This window comes from Chenopodium album, chromosome 6 (genome assembly GCF_948465745.1).
Source record: "Chenopodium album chromosome 6, dcCheAlbu1.1, whole genome shotgun sequence".
Lineage (NCBI taxonomy): Eukaryota > Viridiplantae > Streptophyta > Magnoliopsida > Caryophyllales > Amaranthaceae > Chenopodium > Chenopodium album.
This window is the reverse complement of record NC_137839.1, coordinates 4,201,752-4,215,475: the sequence shown is the minus strand read 5'-3', so window position 1 is coordinate 4,215,475 and position 13,724 is coordinate 4,201,752. Positions and strand designations below refer to the sequence as shown.

Below are 13,724 nucleotides of genomic sequence, written 5' to 3'. Positions count from 1 at the left end.
TAAACGACAAATTTACCTATTTACAACTTGCACCCCGATTTCATTAACTCAAGTCTATCACGAACATTTATCACAACATATAATAATCATATATGGTTCCAAACGGCATTACATGACACAGAGGTGTATCCCCTAAAATCTCAAGGATTTTCGATACGGGGCCTCGAAACCTCCAAAATTTCTCAAAGAGTGTGGATAATAGCATTAAACTTTGGATTTTTTTTGAATTTTTTTAGCCTGTAAATAAAAATTACCGATTTTTTTTTTACCATGGTCCCTAATACGATTCGGGATTCCAATTAGGTGGAACCATCCAATTTGCCTTTAAATGGCGAATTTACCGGTTTACAACTTGCACCGATTTCATTAACTCAAGCCTACCACGAACATTTAAGACAACATATAATGATCATTTATAGTTTAAAAAAATATTATATGACCCCGAGATGTATCCCCTAAAATGTCAAAACTTTTCGACACCGGACCCCGAAACCTAAAAAAATTCTCAAAATGTGTGGATATTAGCCTTCAATATTTGAATTTTTTTTAACTTTTTTTCACCCGAAAATAAAAATTTCCGAAATGTTTAACATGTTCCCTATTACCTTCCAATAGTTCAATTAGGTGGGTGGAACCACCAATTTGCTCTAAACGGCCAATTTACCAATTTACAACTTGCACCGATTTCATTAACTCAAGCCTACCACGAACATTTATGACAATAAATAATGATCATAAATGGTTCTAAACGACATTATATGACCCCGAGATATATTCCCTAAAATCTCAAGTCTTTTCGACACCGGGTCCCGAAACCTCCAAAATTTCTCAAAAAACGTGGATATTAGCCTTCAATTTTGGAACTTTTTGACTTTTTTCGCCCATAAATAAAAATTGCTGAAATTTTTACCACAGTCCCAAATACCCTCTGGGAGTCCAATTGGTTTGGTGGAACCATCCAATTTTTCTTTAAACGACACATTTACCGGTTTATAACTTGCACAAATTTCATTAAATCAAGCCTACCACGAACATTTATGACAACAAATAATGTTCATATATGGTTCCAAACGACATTAAATGACCCCGGGATATATCACTTAGAATTTCAAGACTTTTCGACACAGGGCCCCAAATTCTCATTTCTCAAAACGTGTGGATATTAGCCTTCAATTTTGAAATTTTTGATTTTTTTTTCGCCTGGAAATTAAAATTGTCGAAATGTTTACCATGGTCCCTAGTACCGTCCGGGAGTCCCATTGGGTGGGTGGAACAATCCAATTTTCTTTTAAACGACCAAATTTACCGGTTTAAATAATCATATATGGTTCCAAACGACATAATATGACCCCGAGATGTATAACATAGAATTTCAAGACTTTTCGACACCGGGCTCTGAAACCTCCAAAATTTCTCAAAATACGTGGATATTTGCCTTATATTTTGGAATTTTTTGACTTTTTTTCGCCTGGAAATAAAATTTGCCGAAATGTTTACCATGGTCACTTATAACCTCCGAGAGTCCAATTGGGTGTGTAGAACCATTCAATTTTCTTTTAAACGCCCAATTTATCGCTTTACAACTTGCATCGTTTTACCGGTATACAACGGCCAATTTAATTAACTTGCACCGAACCCGACTTGAACCAAAATTAATCCAAACCCGTTTTAACCCGTCAAAACCCAAATTTAACCTGACTTATTACTGACTTGACATGAATTCAATCTGACTCGTTCCTAACCCGACTCGAATTTAACCCAACCTGTTACAAACCCGACCCGAAATCAACCCGACTTGTTATTAACCTGATCCAAATTCAACCCGACTTGTTATTGACCTGACCCGAATTTCACCATGCCTATTACTTACCCTACCCAAAAATTCAACCCGATCTACTACTAACCCGACTCAAAATTAACACGACTTGTTATTGACCCGGCCTAAATTCAACCAAAATTGTTCTTGACCTGATTTCAAATAACCTTAAATGCAATTTAGACCACCTTATTATTGTTGATCAAAACATTTTGTCTTGGGAGACCAAGTCGGTCTAGGCCAGCAAAAGAAAGGAGCATCATCCTCAAATTTAAGAGTCAAATATAGTATATATTTGTTGTATGGTCAAAGGAGATAATTATCTTCCTAAATTATATACTATAGTTCCCTAATATATTGAAATATATATTATAGTCAAAGGAAGTAATTAGCTTGATAAAAATGATAATATAATTATTTATTTATAATTAGTTGAACCCGAATATGACCTGACTTTGGAATGACAAGACCTGATTGTCGTGACCTGCAAATTATTGACTTGAACATAACCCGGCTTGAATCCGAGAATGACTTGACTTGGAAATGACTCAACCTGATTATAACCAGCAAATTATTGACTTGAACCGAACCCGACTTGAACCCGAGAATGACCCGACCTGATTCTAACCCGCAAATTATTGACTTGAACCGAATCCGACTCAAACCCGAGAATTATCCTAACCCGTTTTAACCTGTGAAAACCCAAATTAAACCCGACCTATTGTTCACCCGACCCGAATGTAACCCGACCTAAACCCGACCCAAACTCGATAAGAAGTATGACCCAACGTGAACCGACTCAAACATGACCCAACCCAAACCCGACCCGCATAGGTTATGGAATTAATCTGAATTGATCTGACCCGAGTTGACCCGATCCACTCTTACTCGACCCAAACCCGACCCGTTTACCCGAATTGACAACTTGCCACCCTTTCATCCAAAAATAAGCAATGCAGCCTCTATACTTACAGCACAAGCTGCTGGAACCTCATCCACAACAAGTAAGGTACAACAGAATTAAAACACTTTAAAAATTTATATTTCTCCTATTCTCAACTGCTTGTGTTTATATTGCAGAGTTGAATGAAACATGGTGTTGCCGATTCACAGGACAATGCAGTACATTAAAACAGGACAAGGCTCGACAAAATGATACGAGTAATACAAATATAACGCAAAAGTTAGGGAATAAATCATACTTGGAATTCTAATAACCGAGTCTCTAACTTAAGGTCAGATAACCAATACTTATACAACACAAATAATACGAAGTACTTATATTATAACATAAACAATACGAAGTATTAATATTACATACAGGAACAATAAACTGAGCATCAAAGCGCTAATTGTTAAAATTAACAAACACATAGTTAGATAGCTTAAGTTACAATTTTGATATAGAGAAGGCAGGCACAGACCCTCTCTGACTCGTGCTGCTCTTCAGTCTTAAAATTATGAAAAAAATGAACCTTCTTGCATGTGAAAGGAGAGGCCAAGAAATAGACACAATCAGTGTTACGCTTCAAAAATTCGGCTTGCACTAGGAGTCTAAATCGGATTGGAAGGATAAATGGTCCAGTAGGTCCTTCCTGATCATCTTAGAGGCTCTAATGGTATGGTATATCTTGTGATTTTACATATAAGTTGCAGATGAATTGACATTGAATAATAATACAGTACATTGTAGATGTTGTACTTCTGCTGCAGATGGCTTGTTATCGATTTTTTTTTTTTTCCTGGAGTGTTAACAGCTAGTTTTTTTTTTTTTTTAGGAAAAACAAAGTTTCCAACCGAATCAATACTGAATAATAACAATACATTACATTAATACAAGACACTTTTTAAAGACAAAATGAGTAAATGACAATACAAATATAACACAAAAGGTAGGGAGTACATAATACTTGGAATTCTAATAACCATGTCTCTAACTTCTTAAGTTCAGACAACCAATACATATATAACACAAAAGATATGGGGACAACAGTACATAATACTTGGAATTCTAATACCCGAGTCTCTAACTTAGGTCAGATAACCAATACTTATACAACACAAAAGTACATAATACTTGGAATTCTAATAACCAAGTCTCTAACTTAAGTTCAAATAAGTAGTTTTAAGGCTCAACTTGATAAGCGTGTCATCTCCTTCCTTGTCAGCAAGACTCATCCAATACCTATCAATAAAGTTTGGAATGAATTTATCAAATTGAATACGTTCGACCTTGCCTTTATCACAATAATCCAAGTCGAATTTGAAGATTAAAGAGTAGTTATTCGGCACAATCAGGTGCGATCTAAGAAGAGGAAACTTGTAACTAGAACCCGTCTCATCCACTATCAATGGCACAGGCTTTGTCGCGTTAAATAGCACAATATCTAGACAATCATCCTCCAAGTCTTGGGTTGCAAGAAAACGAGAACAAGACCGAGAATCAAACGGCCTTCCATACTGAAAAACAATCCTTCCGGAAACCCAACTGTGATCTTCAGAGCTAGCAGAATCAATGCTGTGTTTCATAAGAACAGAATCCTTTACAGCATAAATATTTGCTGCTAGGTTAAAAGTGTAATATATGGTTGCACAACCCATACTACCAAAGATATGATCAACACCCAATTTATTAAAATTGCCATTTTTCCCTGTTACTAATTTTGCAACAAATTTGGCCTTAATTGTATTACCATCTTCATCTTTGAGATCAAAAGCAAGACTGAAAATTGATCCAGCACGGATTGGCCGATTAAAAGTTAGAGGCAAGGTACCATTTATTAGATCGCCATCATCATCTTGTTGTTGTTGATTCAAGTGTTGTTGTTGTTGATTCAAGTGGTGTTGTTGTTGATTCAAGTGTTGTTGTTGATTGAAGATGCATAAATTACCCTCGTCATCTTCAATAAATATGGTGCCGTAGACTCGAAATATCTCTAGTTCGTTATGTTTAATCCTCACCGAAAACAATTCAGCTAATTGCCATACAGATTCTCCCGAGCAACCAATTCCATCTCTGACGAAGTGAACATTATCCATCTCGACCTGTTATCACTACTATCGTATCATATCATATCAATATAATGGAGATCGAGATTAACTTAACTAATCAACAAATATAAATATGGAATTATGTATTCAGTTCAGAGGAGGATTTTTAATTTATACTCTTTATAAGTTCAAAGACAATACAGAAAAGAACACAAATTTAGGTAATTTCAAAATTCAATTCAAATACGATCGAAAGGGTTTTGCAACACATTAGCAACCAAATTCAATTCAATAAAAATCACATGGTTTTAGGGAAGAAAGGAATAATTGATTCAATTAGGCTCATAATTTACTTTTCTATAACAACATAATCGCTGGTTGTATTAGAACCAATAGCTCAAATTTTCGAACCCTAAACTTACAACACTGACAATTAAAATAAATTAGATCAACGATAAACTCTAGATTGTGAAATTGACATGATGACTTCAAATAGAAAAAACAAATTACCTCGTAAGCTGCTTCAATGGAGAATCGAGAGAGAGAGAGAGAGAGAGAGGAGGAGGTGGTGGTGGTGATAAGGGGCTACGTTCTTCCGTTTTAATTTTCTTTTTATACTAACAATTAGAGCAGTTAATGGGTCAAAATTTTCCCTCCAAATTTTTTATTTTTTTTAATTTTTTGTTTTGGCCAAAGCATTTTTTTTTTTTATTACAATATTATGCAATAATAGTTTTCTATCTATAATATTGTAATGTAATTCGGAGTTATTTTTATTAGTTATGCATATAATATTCTCTCTTAAGTGTGATAAATTTTTTAATTTTTTTTTTAATTATAGAACTTTCATCCTATTTTGCAATTAGGCATAAATTTTTTATAATTAAATTATAGTTTTAAACTAATGATAAATATTAAGTATTAAAAATTACTTAACCTAGTCAATAATCATATCATATAACTAATATATAAAGCTAAACTTTTAGTCAGGCGACGAGACAGCGACACTTGGCGTTTCAACTTTTCGCCAAGTGTCGTGCTACGTAGGATAGAGTTATATAGAATTCAATTTGTAGGATAAAAAAATCATATAACTAATATATAAAGCTAAACTTTTAGCCATGCGACGAGCCGACGAGACAGCGACACTTGGCGTTTCATCGTGCTACGTAGGATAAAGTTATATAGAATTCAATTTGTAGGATAAAAAAATTAGTTTATAATTCAATTTTCAATCAAATTTCGATAGAATTTTAGGATAAAATTGTTAATTAAGAGTTTTATTTTCGATAAAGTACCAATTATATGTACAAATTGAATTATTATTTTATTCAAAAAAATAATTAGAATATAACTCTAAAAAATTATCATATAAATTTATTTTTTGTATCATAATATTTTTTAGAAAGAAGGAATTAGTTCAAAATGCACCACATCCATTATTTATAATATATTCTAATCAATTTAAATAATATATACTTCACAATCTAATATAATTTTATTACTGTGTGTAGACCAGTCATTGTCAATCGGATTTGGTCACAAGTCATTTCAAACAGGGTCATTATTTCAGGTTACGGGTAAAGTATTGTGTAGAACGCACTCACGTGAGTCCGATCATACAAACAGAAAATATTTCATTTCTTACGAAAATTAACTTATTCCTGACTAGAATGATTTTATTCCTGACAAAAAATATCTAATTCCTGACGAAAATTAACTTATTCCTGACTAACAAAAGCTTATTTCTAATAGTATTTTTTCAGGTTTTAATTGTCAGAAATTAGACAATATTGATCAGAAATTAGGCAATATTTATCAGATATTAGACAATATTGATCAAATATTAGACAATATTGATCAAATATTAGACAATATTAATTAGATATTAGACAAATTTTCCTCGTGATGAAGGTGTTGCATCAATGGCGGAGTTTTCCAATGTAATAGGACCTCCAGTTGCATTGTAAATCATACACTTAGTAGCAACGCTACTACGCTACTACCACAACGATCAACCAGCATTGCGGCGAAGTTGTGAGCACTCACATCCTTACCATCAGTGTTCTTCATTAACATTGCTGCTTTAGCTCGGTCATTTTGGTTCAACGTCTTCTTATCTTGATATTCTTTCATCTCTATTAATGTTTCGTTTGTGATGGGAACTCCATTTCGTTTGCCATTCTATGAATAGTAGCAAAAAGATTCATAATTTAGGGGGAAGAGGGAGGGTGATGGCAGTGGTAGGTCGGAGATGGCGACATCATCACCAACGTGGAGGAAGGAGTGGCTGATTCCGGGTTGTGTGTGGCCACAAGGGTTGCGGTTTGTGATAAGGGGAGTGTGTTATAAACTGGACTCACGTGAAACGGACTCACACAAAACCTTCTCTTTTCACCAATATTATTATTATTATTATTATTATTATTATTATTATTATTATTATTATTATTATTATTCATTACATGTCAACTACATAGTTTAAATTGTCACAAAAACACATGAATTCTTTACTAATTTTGTATCAACGATATATTTTAAAATTTGACATATAGATTAAAAATTTATCTTAAAATTCGATAAACAACCCGGGCATCGCATGGGCACAAAACTAGTCAATAACTATAACTATATATTTAAAGACACACCCGCCATGACACGTGTCATTTTTTGGTGTGACCTTAGTATATTTTTTTTTAAAAAATCATTTAAAGAAGGAGATAGATATTTTGCATATATTTAAATAATAAATATAAATCTTACTGTAATCAGAGAAATTATATGAAAAAGATACAATATATTTAAATAATCACCAAATAAATATCTACTATATATATACCATGATTGTCCTAACATATATATTACGGTTGATATGCAATCTTCCCTTGAAAAAAAATATCATCAATCAATCAATAACTATATACTAAAAGACACACCCGTCATGACACGTGTTATTTTCTGGTGTGTCCTTAGTATATTTTTTTTTTAAAAAAAAAAATCATTTAAAGAAGGAGATAGATATTTTGCATATATTTAAATAATAAATATAAATCTTACTATAATCAGAGAAATTATATGATAAAGATACAATATATTTAAATAATCACCAAATAAATATCTACTATATATACCATGATTGTCCTAACATATATATTACGGTTGATATGCAATCTTCCCTTGAAAATCTTCAATATCTTGTAAAAGATACTTCGTATTTATTATTAATTTAAGGTTTTTGTATTAATTTTGTTTTAAAAAATTTGTTAAAAAATAGTTGGCCACTGACATGTGATACATGTTATAGGTAATTTGTTTAACAGGTATCAACAGGTCATGTCGTTTCTTTTTATGCAAGACCGGTGAAAGCTAGTGTTATACTTAGCAATTTTTTCTTTTGTGATAAAAGTCAAAATATCCTAATTAATCGATATGATTACCTTTTGAGCTCAAGTGGTTAGAACTCTCATCTCGGTTCCAAGAGATCTTGGGATCAATTCTCATCCTCGACTCTAAAAATAAAAGTGGTGTACCTTAGTTGAGGTTCCAGCAACTTTGTGTCTTTGATAACCATGAGGGTAACCCCAACCCCTTTGTTGTGAATTGGTAGGAGGGTTTAGACATCTTTTCAGTTTTTGAACCAGTGCCTTATGGGTTTGTGTCTTTTACAGTGTGCAAAAGACATCAGTTTGAAATCAATGCATTTTCAACTATTAGGCAACCGTGCCTTTTATGCCCAATCTTTTGCTTTGTCTATTGCTTGTGACAAGAAAAATTAGTGACCTGCTATTACAAATTTACAACCACATGAATATATGATGTGGCTCTAACAACAAATAACTTTGCACCATTATGTTGCAAAAATTATCAAGAGTACTGAAACAGCCTACTATATAAACTGGAAAAATCATAATGAAAATAAAGAGGGGTTCTAGATAAACAAGTACGGAGTACTTACATTACCACATAAATAATATGAAGTACTTATATTACAACATAAATAATACGAAGTACTTATATTACATACAAGAACAATAAACTTAGCATTGAAGCGCTAATTGTTAAGATTTACATAGTTTAAGTTACAACAGGGTGAACCACACCTTCATAATATACAATTTAGATATTGTGAAGGCAGATAAAGCACACCCTCTCCAAACTCGTGCTGCACTACACCAAGTATCTCTTGTTACCAATCCTTTGAAACTCCGAGGGCTTCATCCTCTTCCTCTCTATCTGAGGAGGCGAAATATCATATGCTGCTGAAACCTCAATTTCACGAAATTCATCAACTGAACCACGTTTCTTAACAGGTAGCTCAAGAGTACCATTAAACACTACTTTTTCAGTCGACGCATCTATCAAATATACATCAAGACAAAGGTAACTATCTAGTGGCACAGCCACCTTATCTCTTGACAGTGAAATATAGCCTCCCTCCAACAACTTCTTAGGCTTTTCTCGTGAGGCATAGAACAGAGTTGATCTATAAAACTGTTTATCATACTCACAATCAGAAGCAAATTTGCTGCTGTAAGCGCGTATATGACCATAAATTGCACAACCACCAACACCATGTAGTCTGTCTGCAAGACGGATTTTTACAGCAGCTTGAACAGCATCTGTATAGAAGATTGAATGCACTACAGCATGCCCATCTTCACCCTTAACAATAGTGGAAGAATGTTTATTGCAACACTTATAATGAGACATTGCTGAGTACATAACAGCCCCATGACATACGTTAACATTATGATGCTTGTCGTCGAGGTCGAGGAATAAAGTCCAAGAATGGTTATCAGACCTTACACAATTTGGAGGACCAACCAAATGCAGTTGTTGGGTTCCATTTGGAAATATTATAGAGTTTTCATTATCTGAAGGTTTGAACATATCAATACCACCATCGACATCAATTGTGTTATCTAACAACCTCACAAAACCTTCAAGTTCAACCCTTTCGATATCATCAGCATAGTACGGTTCAAGTTCAGCGTAGTACGGTTCTATCCATACCGAAAATATTTCAACCATACAACCTGGAAATCTCTCCATTGCTGAATAAATTCACCAAACAAACTCGAATCAAATCAACGGGTAGACAATACTAATTAACTAAAATATACTTGGTATTACTTCTCAAAGAATTTATTTGGATTAACTAAAAGTTAAATTTTATTCCAAATTGAATACCCAAAACCCAATTGGTAGATTTTTGGTAGTTAAATTACAAATTAATAAAACAATTTGCTATCATAAAAATAATAATAATTGAGAAGACGTCTAATTTCATAGTTCAATCCTAACAATTAAAGGGTTGTGCGATACATTAGCAACCAACTTTGACTCAATTATCACATATTTTTTTTTGAAATATTTGATTTAATTATCAAATTAGACGCATAATGTTAGTTTTTAGAACCAAAAGTTGAGATCTTCGAACCCTACACTTACTGAAATTGAAACAAGAGCTTACCTCAGAATCTGGTTGAACGGGGGATATAAGTATTAGAAGGCGCCTCAGAAGCTGCTTCAATGGAGAATGTCAAGTGCGATTCAACGGAGAACTGAGAGAGAGAGGGGGGGAAGAAGGGGAGGAAGAGGCAGGGCTATGTTGATCCGCGTTTTTTTCTTCTTATTATTATTGAGTTATTGACAGAGCAATTCAATGGGTTGGAGGTAGGGATGACAATGGATCTGGACCCGACCCGGATCCATGAACGGATCTGGGTCTTCAAATTTTGAAATCGACGGATCTGGATCGGATCCGGGTCGTGCTGACAAAAACGAATATGGATCTGGGTTTGGGTCCTAGACCCGGATCCAGATCCGTGGCACGTTTTTTTTTTTTTTTTTTTTTTTCCTACTAAAATAAAACTAAAATTGTTTGTTTTTTTATTAAAAATGTTAATAATGTTAGTCATAGATTAACAAGAATTTTAATGATTATATTATATATATTATCGTTGTTTTTTCACTAGCTCATATTTAACATCGTATTTTTTTTTATTGTTTATAATTTTGATTTAAAATATGAGTGTATAAGTTGATTAATTTGGGGTTGAACTTAATAACCAACCACGTAAGTTTGAAATAAATTTTTTAACCCGAACATTACATTTATTGCAAAAAATTAGGCAAAATATATTGAACCCGGATTCGGATCCGGGTCTTCATTTTCTAGACCCGACGGATCCAGATTGGATCCTATATACAAAAACGGATCTGAAGATGGACCCGGTCCAGATCCGACCCGTTGCCATCCCTAGTTGGAGCCCCGTTAATTATAGTCAAATAAAGGCATAGTGACTAATATACCCTATTAATTAAATAAATAAATTAATTAAAAACCTCAACCACCCTAACCCCAAGCCACTGCAACACCCCCTTGCTGTCTTTCAAACCAAATTGCATAGCCAAAGCCTTCCCCTTTGCTATCTCAATGGACCACCATGCCTTCACTCTTCTTGTAGCAGCAAAAAGAACATTTCCTTCACAATCTCGTGCTATAACGCCCAAGCCTACCCACCCTTCATCAGATAATGTTGCATCAGTATTTATTTTGATACAGTTGCGAGGAGGAGGAGACCCTCAGGCTAGGCTGCTGATTCTTTTTAATATGCCCATAAATTTGCTTGCTATATTTGTCATGCTCCTCTATCAATCTAAGGACCCGTTGAGCAAGGATACCATCTGGAGTGCTTAAATTATCAAACATTCTATGATTTCGCTCACCCCAAATACTCCAAGAGAGGATTGCAGACTTCTGTGCTAGCTTTCCATGAGTAGCCCAACTCTCAATCAGATCACACATATTCATTGAATCTGCATTTGTAACCAAACTAGCACAGCCCATGTTTACCCATAAGGCTTTGACCCAGCTGCAGGAAAAAGGGTGTGGCTCGCACTACTAGAAATAGGCTAAATTGCGACGGAATGCTTACGACGGATATGATTTTCCGTCGTAAAGGTGGATATTTTCGACGGAAAATATTTCGTCGCAATTTAGCGACGGAAAATTTCGATTACGACGCTTTTTCCCTCTTAAAATTTACGACGGAATTTATTTCCGTCGTAATTTAAAACTTGCGACGGAATATTCCGTCGTAAAGTGTTTTGCGACGGAATATTCCGTCGTAAGTTTTAAATTACGACGGAAATAAATTCCGTCGTAAATTCTACTGTCATTTTTTCAAAATTGAAATTGCGACCTTGCCCTAAAAAAAAGGGGGAAATAATTGAAAATTAGAGAGAGAAGTGAAGCAGCGCGAGGAGAGAGAGAAAGAGAAGGAGAGAGGAGAAAGTCGCGGCGGCGGTGGTGATTTGTTTACGCCGGCGACGCCTGCACATCAGCCGCCGAGAAAGAGAACGGGAAATAGAGAGGAGAAAAAGAACGGGAAAGAAAGAGAGAGGAGAAAGAGAACGGGAAAGAGAAAGATAAGGAGGAAGGGAGGAAGGTTTCCGGCGAGCTTTCGAGCCCTGGTGGTTTCCGGCGAGCCGCCGCGTCTAGGTATTACTTGGTAATACCTAATTAACTAAAATATACTTGGTATTACTTCTCAAAAAAATTTTGGATTAACCGGTGCTCCCCTTTTAAAAGTTAAATTTTATTCCAAATTGAATACCCAAAACCCAATTGATAGATTTTGGTAATTAAAATTCAAATTAATAAAACAATTTGCTATCATAAAAATAATAATAATTGAGAAGAGGTCTAATTTCATAGTTCAATCCGGGTAGTGCGATACATTAGCAACCAACTTTGACTCAATTATCACATAATTTTAGAAATATTTGATTTAATTATCAAATTAGACGCATAATGTTAGTTTTTAGAACCAAAAGTTGAGATCTTCGAACCCTACACTTACTGTATTGACAAATTAAATTAAACCCTAGGTTGTAAAATTGAAAAGATGATTACAAAAAGAAACAAGAGCTTACCTCACAATCTGGTTGAACGGGGGATATAAGTATTAGAAAGCGCCTCAGAAGCTGCTTCAATGGAGAATGTCAAGCCCGTTAAAAAAAAGCCCTAACCCACCTTAGTTATAAATGGGTCAGATCCTTCCAAATATTGTTTTTTTGACACGTTTCAATATTGGTCCTTTTTGTTTTTTTTTTTTTTTTTTTTTCACACATTCCAAATATAGGTCCTTAATAAAGTGAGTGTCTGTTAAAAAAAAAAAAAAAAAAAAAAAAAAAAAAAAAAGGAAATTCACAGTGTCATTCCCCATCCCTACCTTATATAAAGTATAAAGTTGTTCTTATGAATAGTGCACGGACTTTTATACCCTTTAAAATGTTATTTTACCTTTATACCCCTATTTACCCTTCAAAATGTGTTTTACCTTTGTACCCATATTTGTAATTTTGTACTCCAACAGACCAACTTCAAATCGTTCTTACCCGTCTATATTTTCTTACACATTTGAGCTTTCTCTCCTCCTCTCCATGACTCCATCTCTTGAAATATTAGAGTTTGGTTTGTTAATTATGTTAATATTGTATGTTATGTTAGAGCTTTTAACTTTCTCTCTCCACACTAACTTTGTCATTTCCAAGTACTAAATTCCACATCTTTGTTCACCACCTTCCCAAAATTTCCAAATCAAATTGTGGCAAAAAAAAATAAGTTGACAATACCAATATATAGTAGAAAAGGAATATTTAATGAGGACCTTTTCGCGGTCGATGGTCTGGAAACGGGAACTCTGACAAAAGAGGCCTCGAGAAGGGAGAGGGGAGAGGGGGAGGCGGTGGAAGAGGGCGGCCGGATTTTCTGGGAGCAAAGTCCATAGATTTAAAACAGGATTATCATTATGTTAAGAACATTCTACTATGGATTTTGAACTTCGTAACCTGTAATGATATGTACTGTTCACATTGGGATTCTATTAAAGATCATTATTTTAGCATA

The 13,724-nt window shown here is 34.3% G+C and overlaps 2 protein-coding genes across 2 annotated transcripts; both read right to left on the bottom strand.

Moving 5' to 3' along the window:
• Window positions 1-3,631: 3,631 nt before the first annotated feature.
• On the bottom strand, window positions 3,632-5,366 carry LOC145634343 (uncharacterized). Its single transcript, XM_081685765.1, has 3 exons — window positions 5,318-5,366; window positions 4,688-4,861; window positions 3,632-4,645 (listed from the first exon to the last, which is right to left on the bottom strand). Exons 2-3 carry the CDS (start codon window positions 4,853-4,855, stop codon window positions 3,917-3,919), a joined length of 897 nt encoding a protein of 298 aa, XP_081541891.1. The 5' UTR covers window positions 4,856-4,861; window positions 5,318-5,366; the 3' UTR covers window positions 3,632-3,916.
• Window positions 5,367-8,711: 3,345 nt separating this feature from the next.
• On the bottom strand, window positions 8,712-10,429 carry LOC145634342 (uncharacterized). Its single transcript, XM_081685764.1, has 2 exons — window positions 10,281-10,429; window positions 8,712-9,861 (listed from the first exon to the last, which is right to left on the bottom strand). The coding sequence occupies exon 2, from the start codon at window positions 9,857-9,859 to the stop codon at window positions 8,975-8,977; it is 885 nt and encodes a 294-aa protein (XP_081541890.1). The 5' UTR covers window positions 9,860-9,861; window positions 10,281-10,429; the 3' UTR covers window positions 8,712-8,974.
• Between the last annotated feature and the right edge of the window lie 3,295 nt (window positions 10,430-13,724).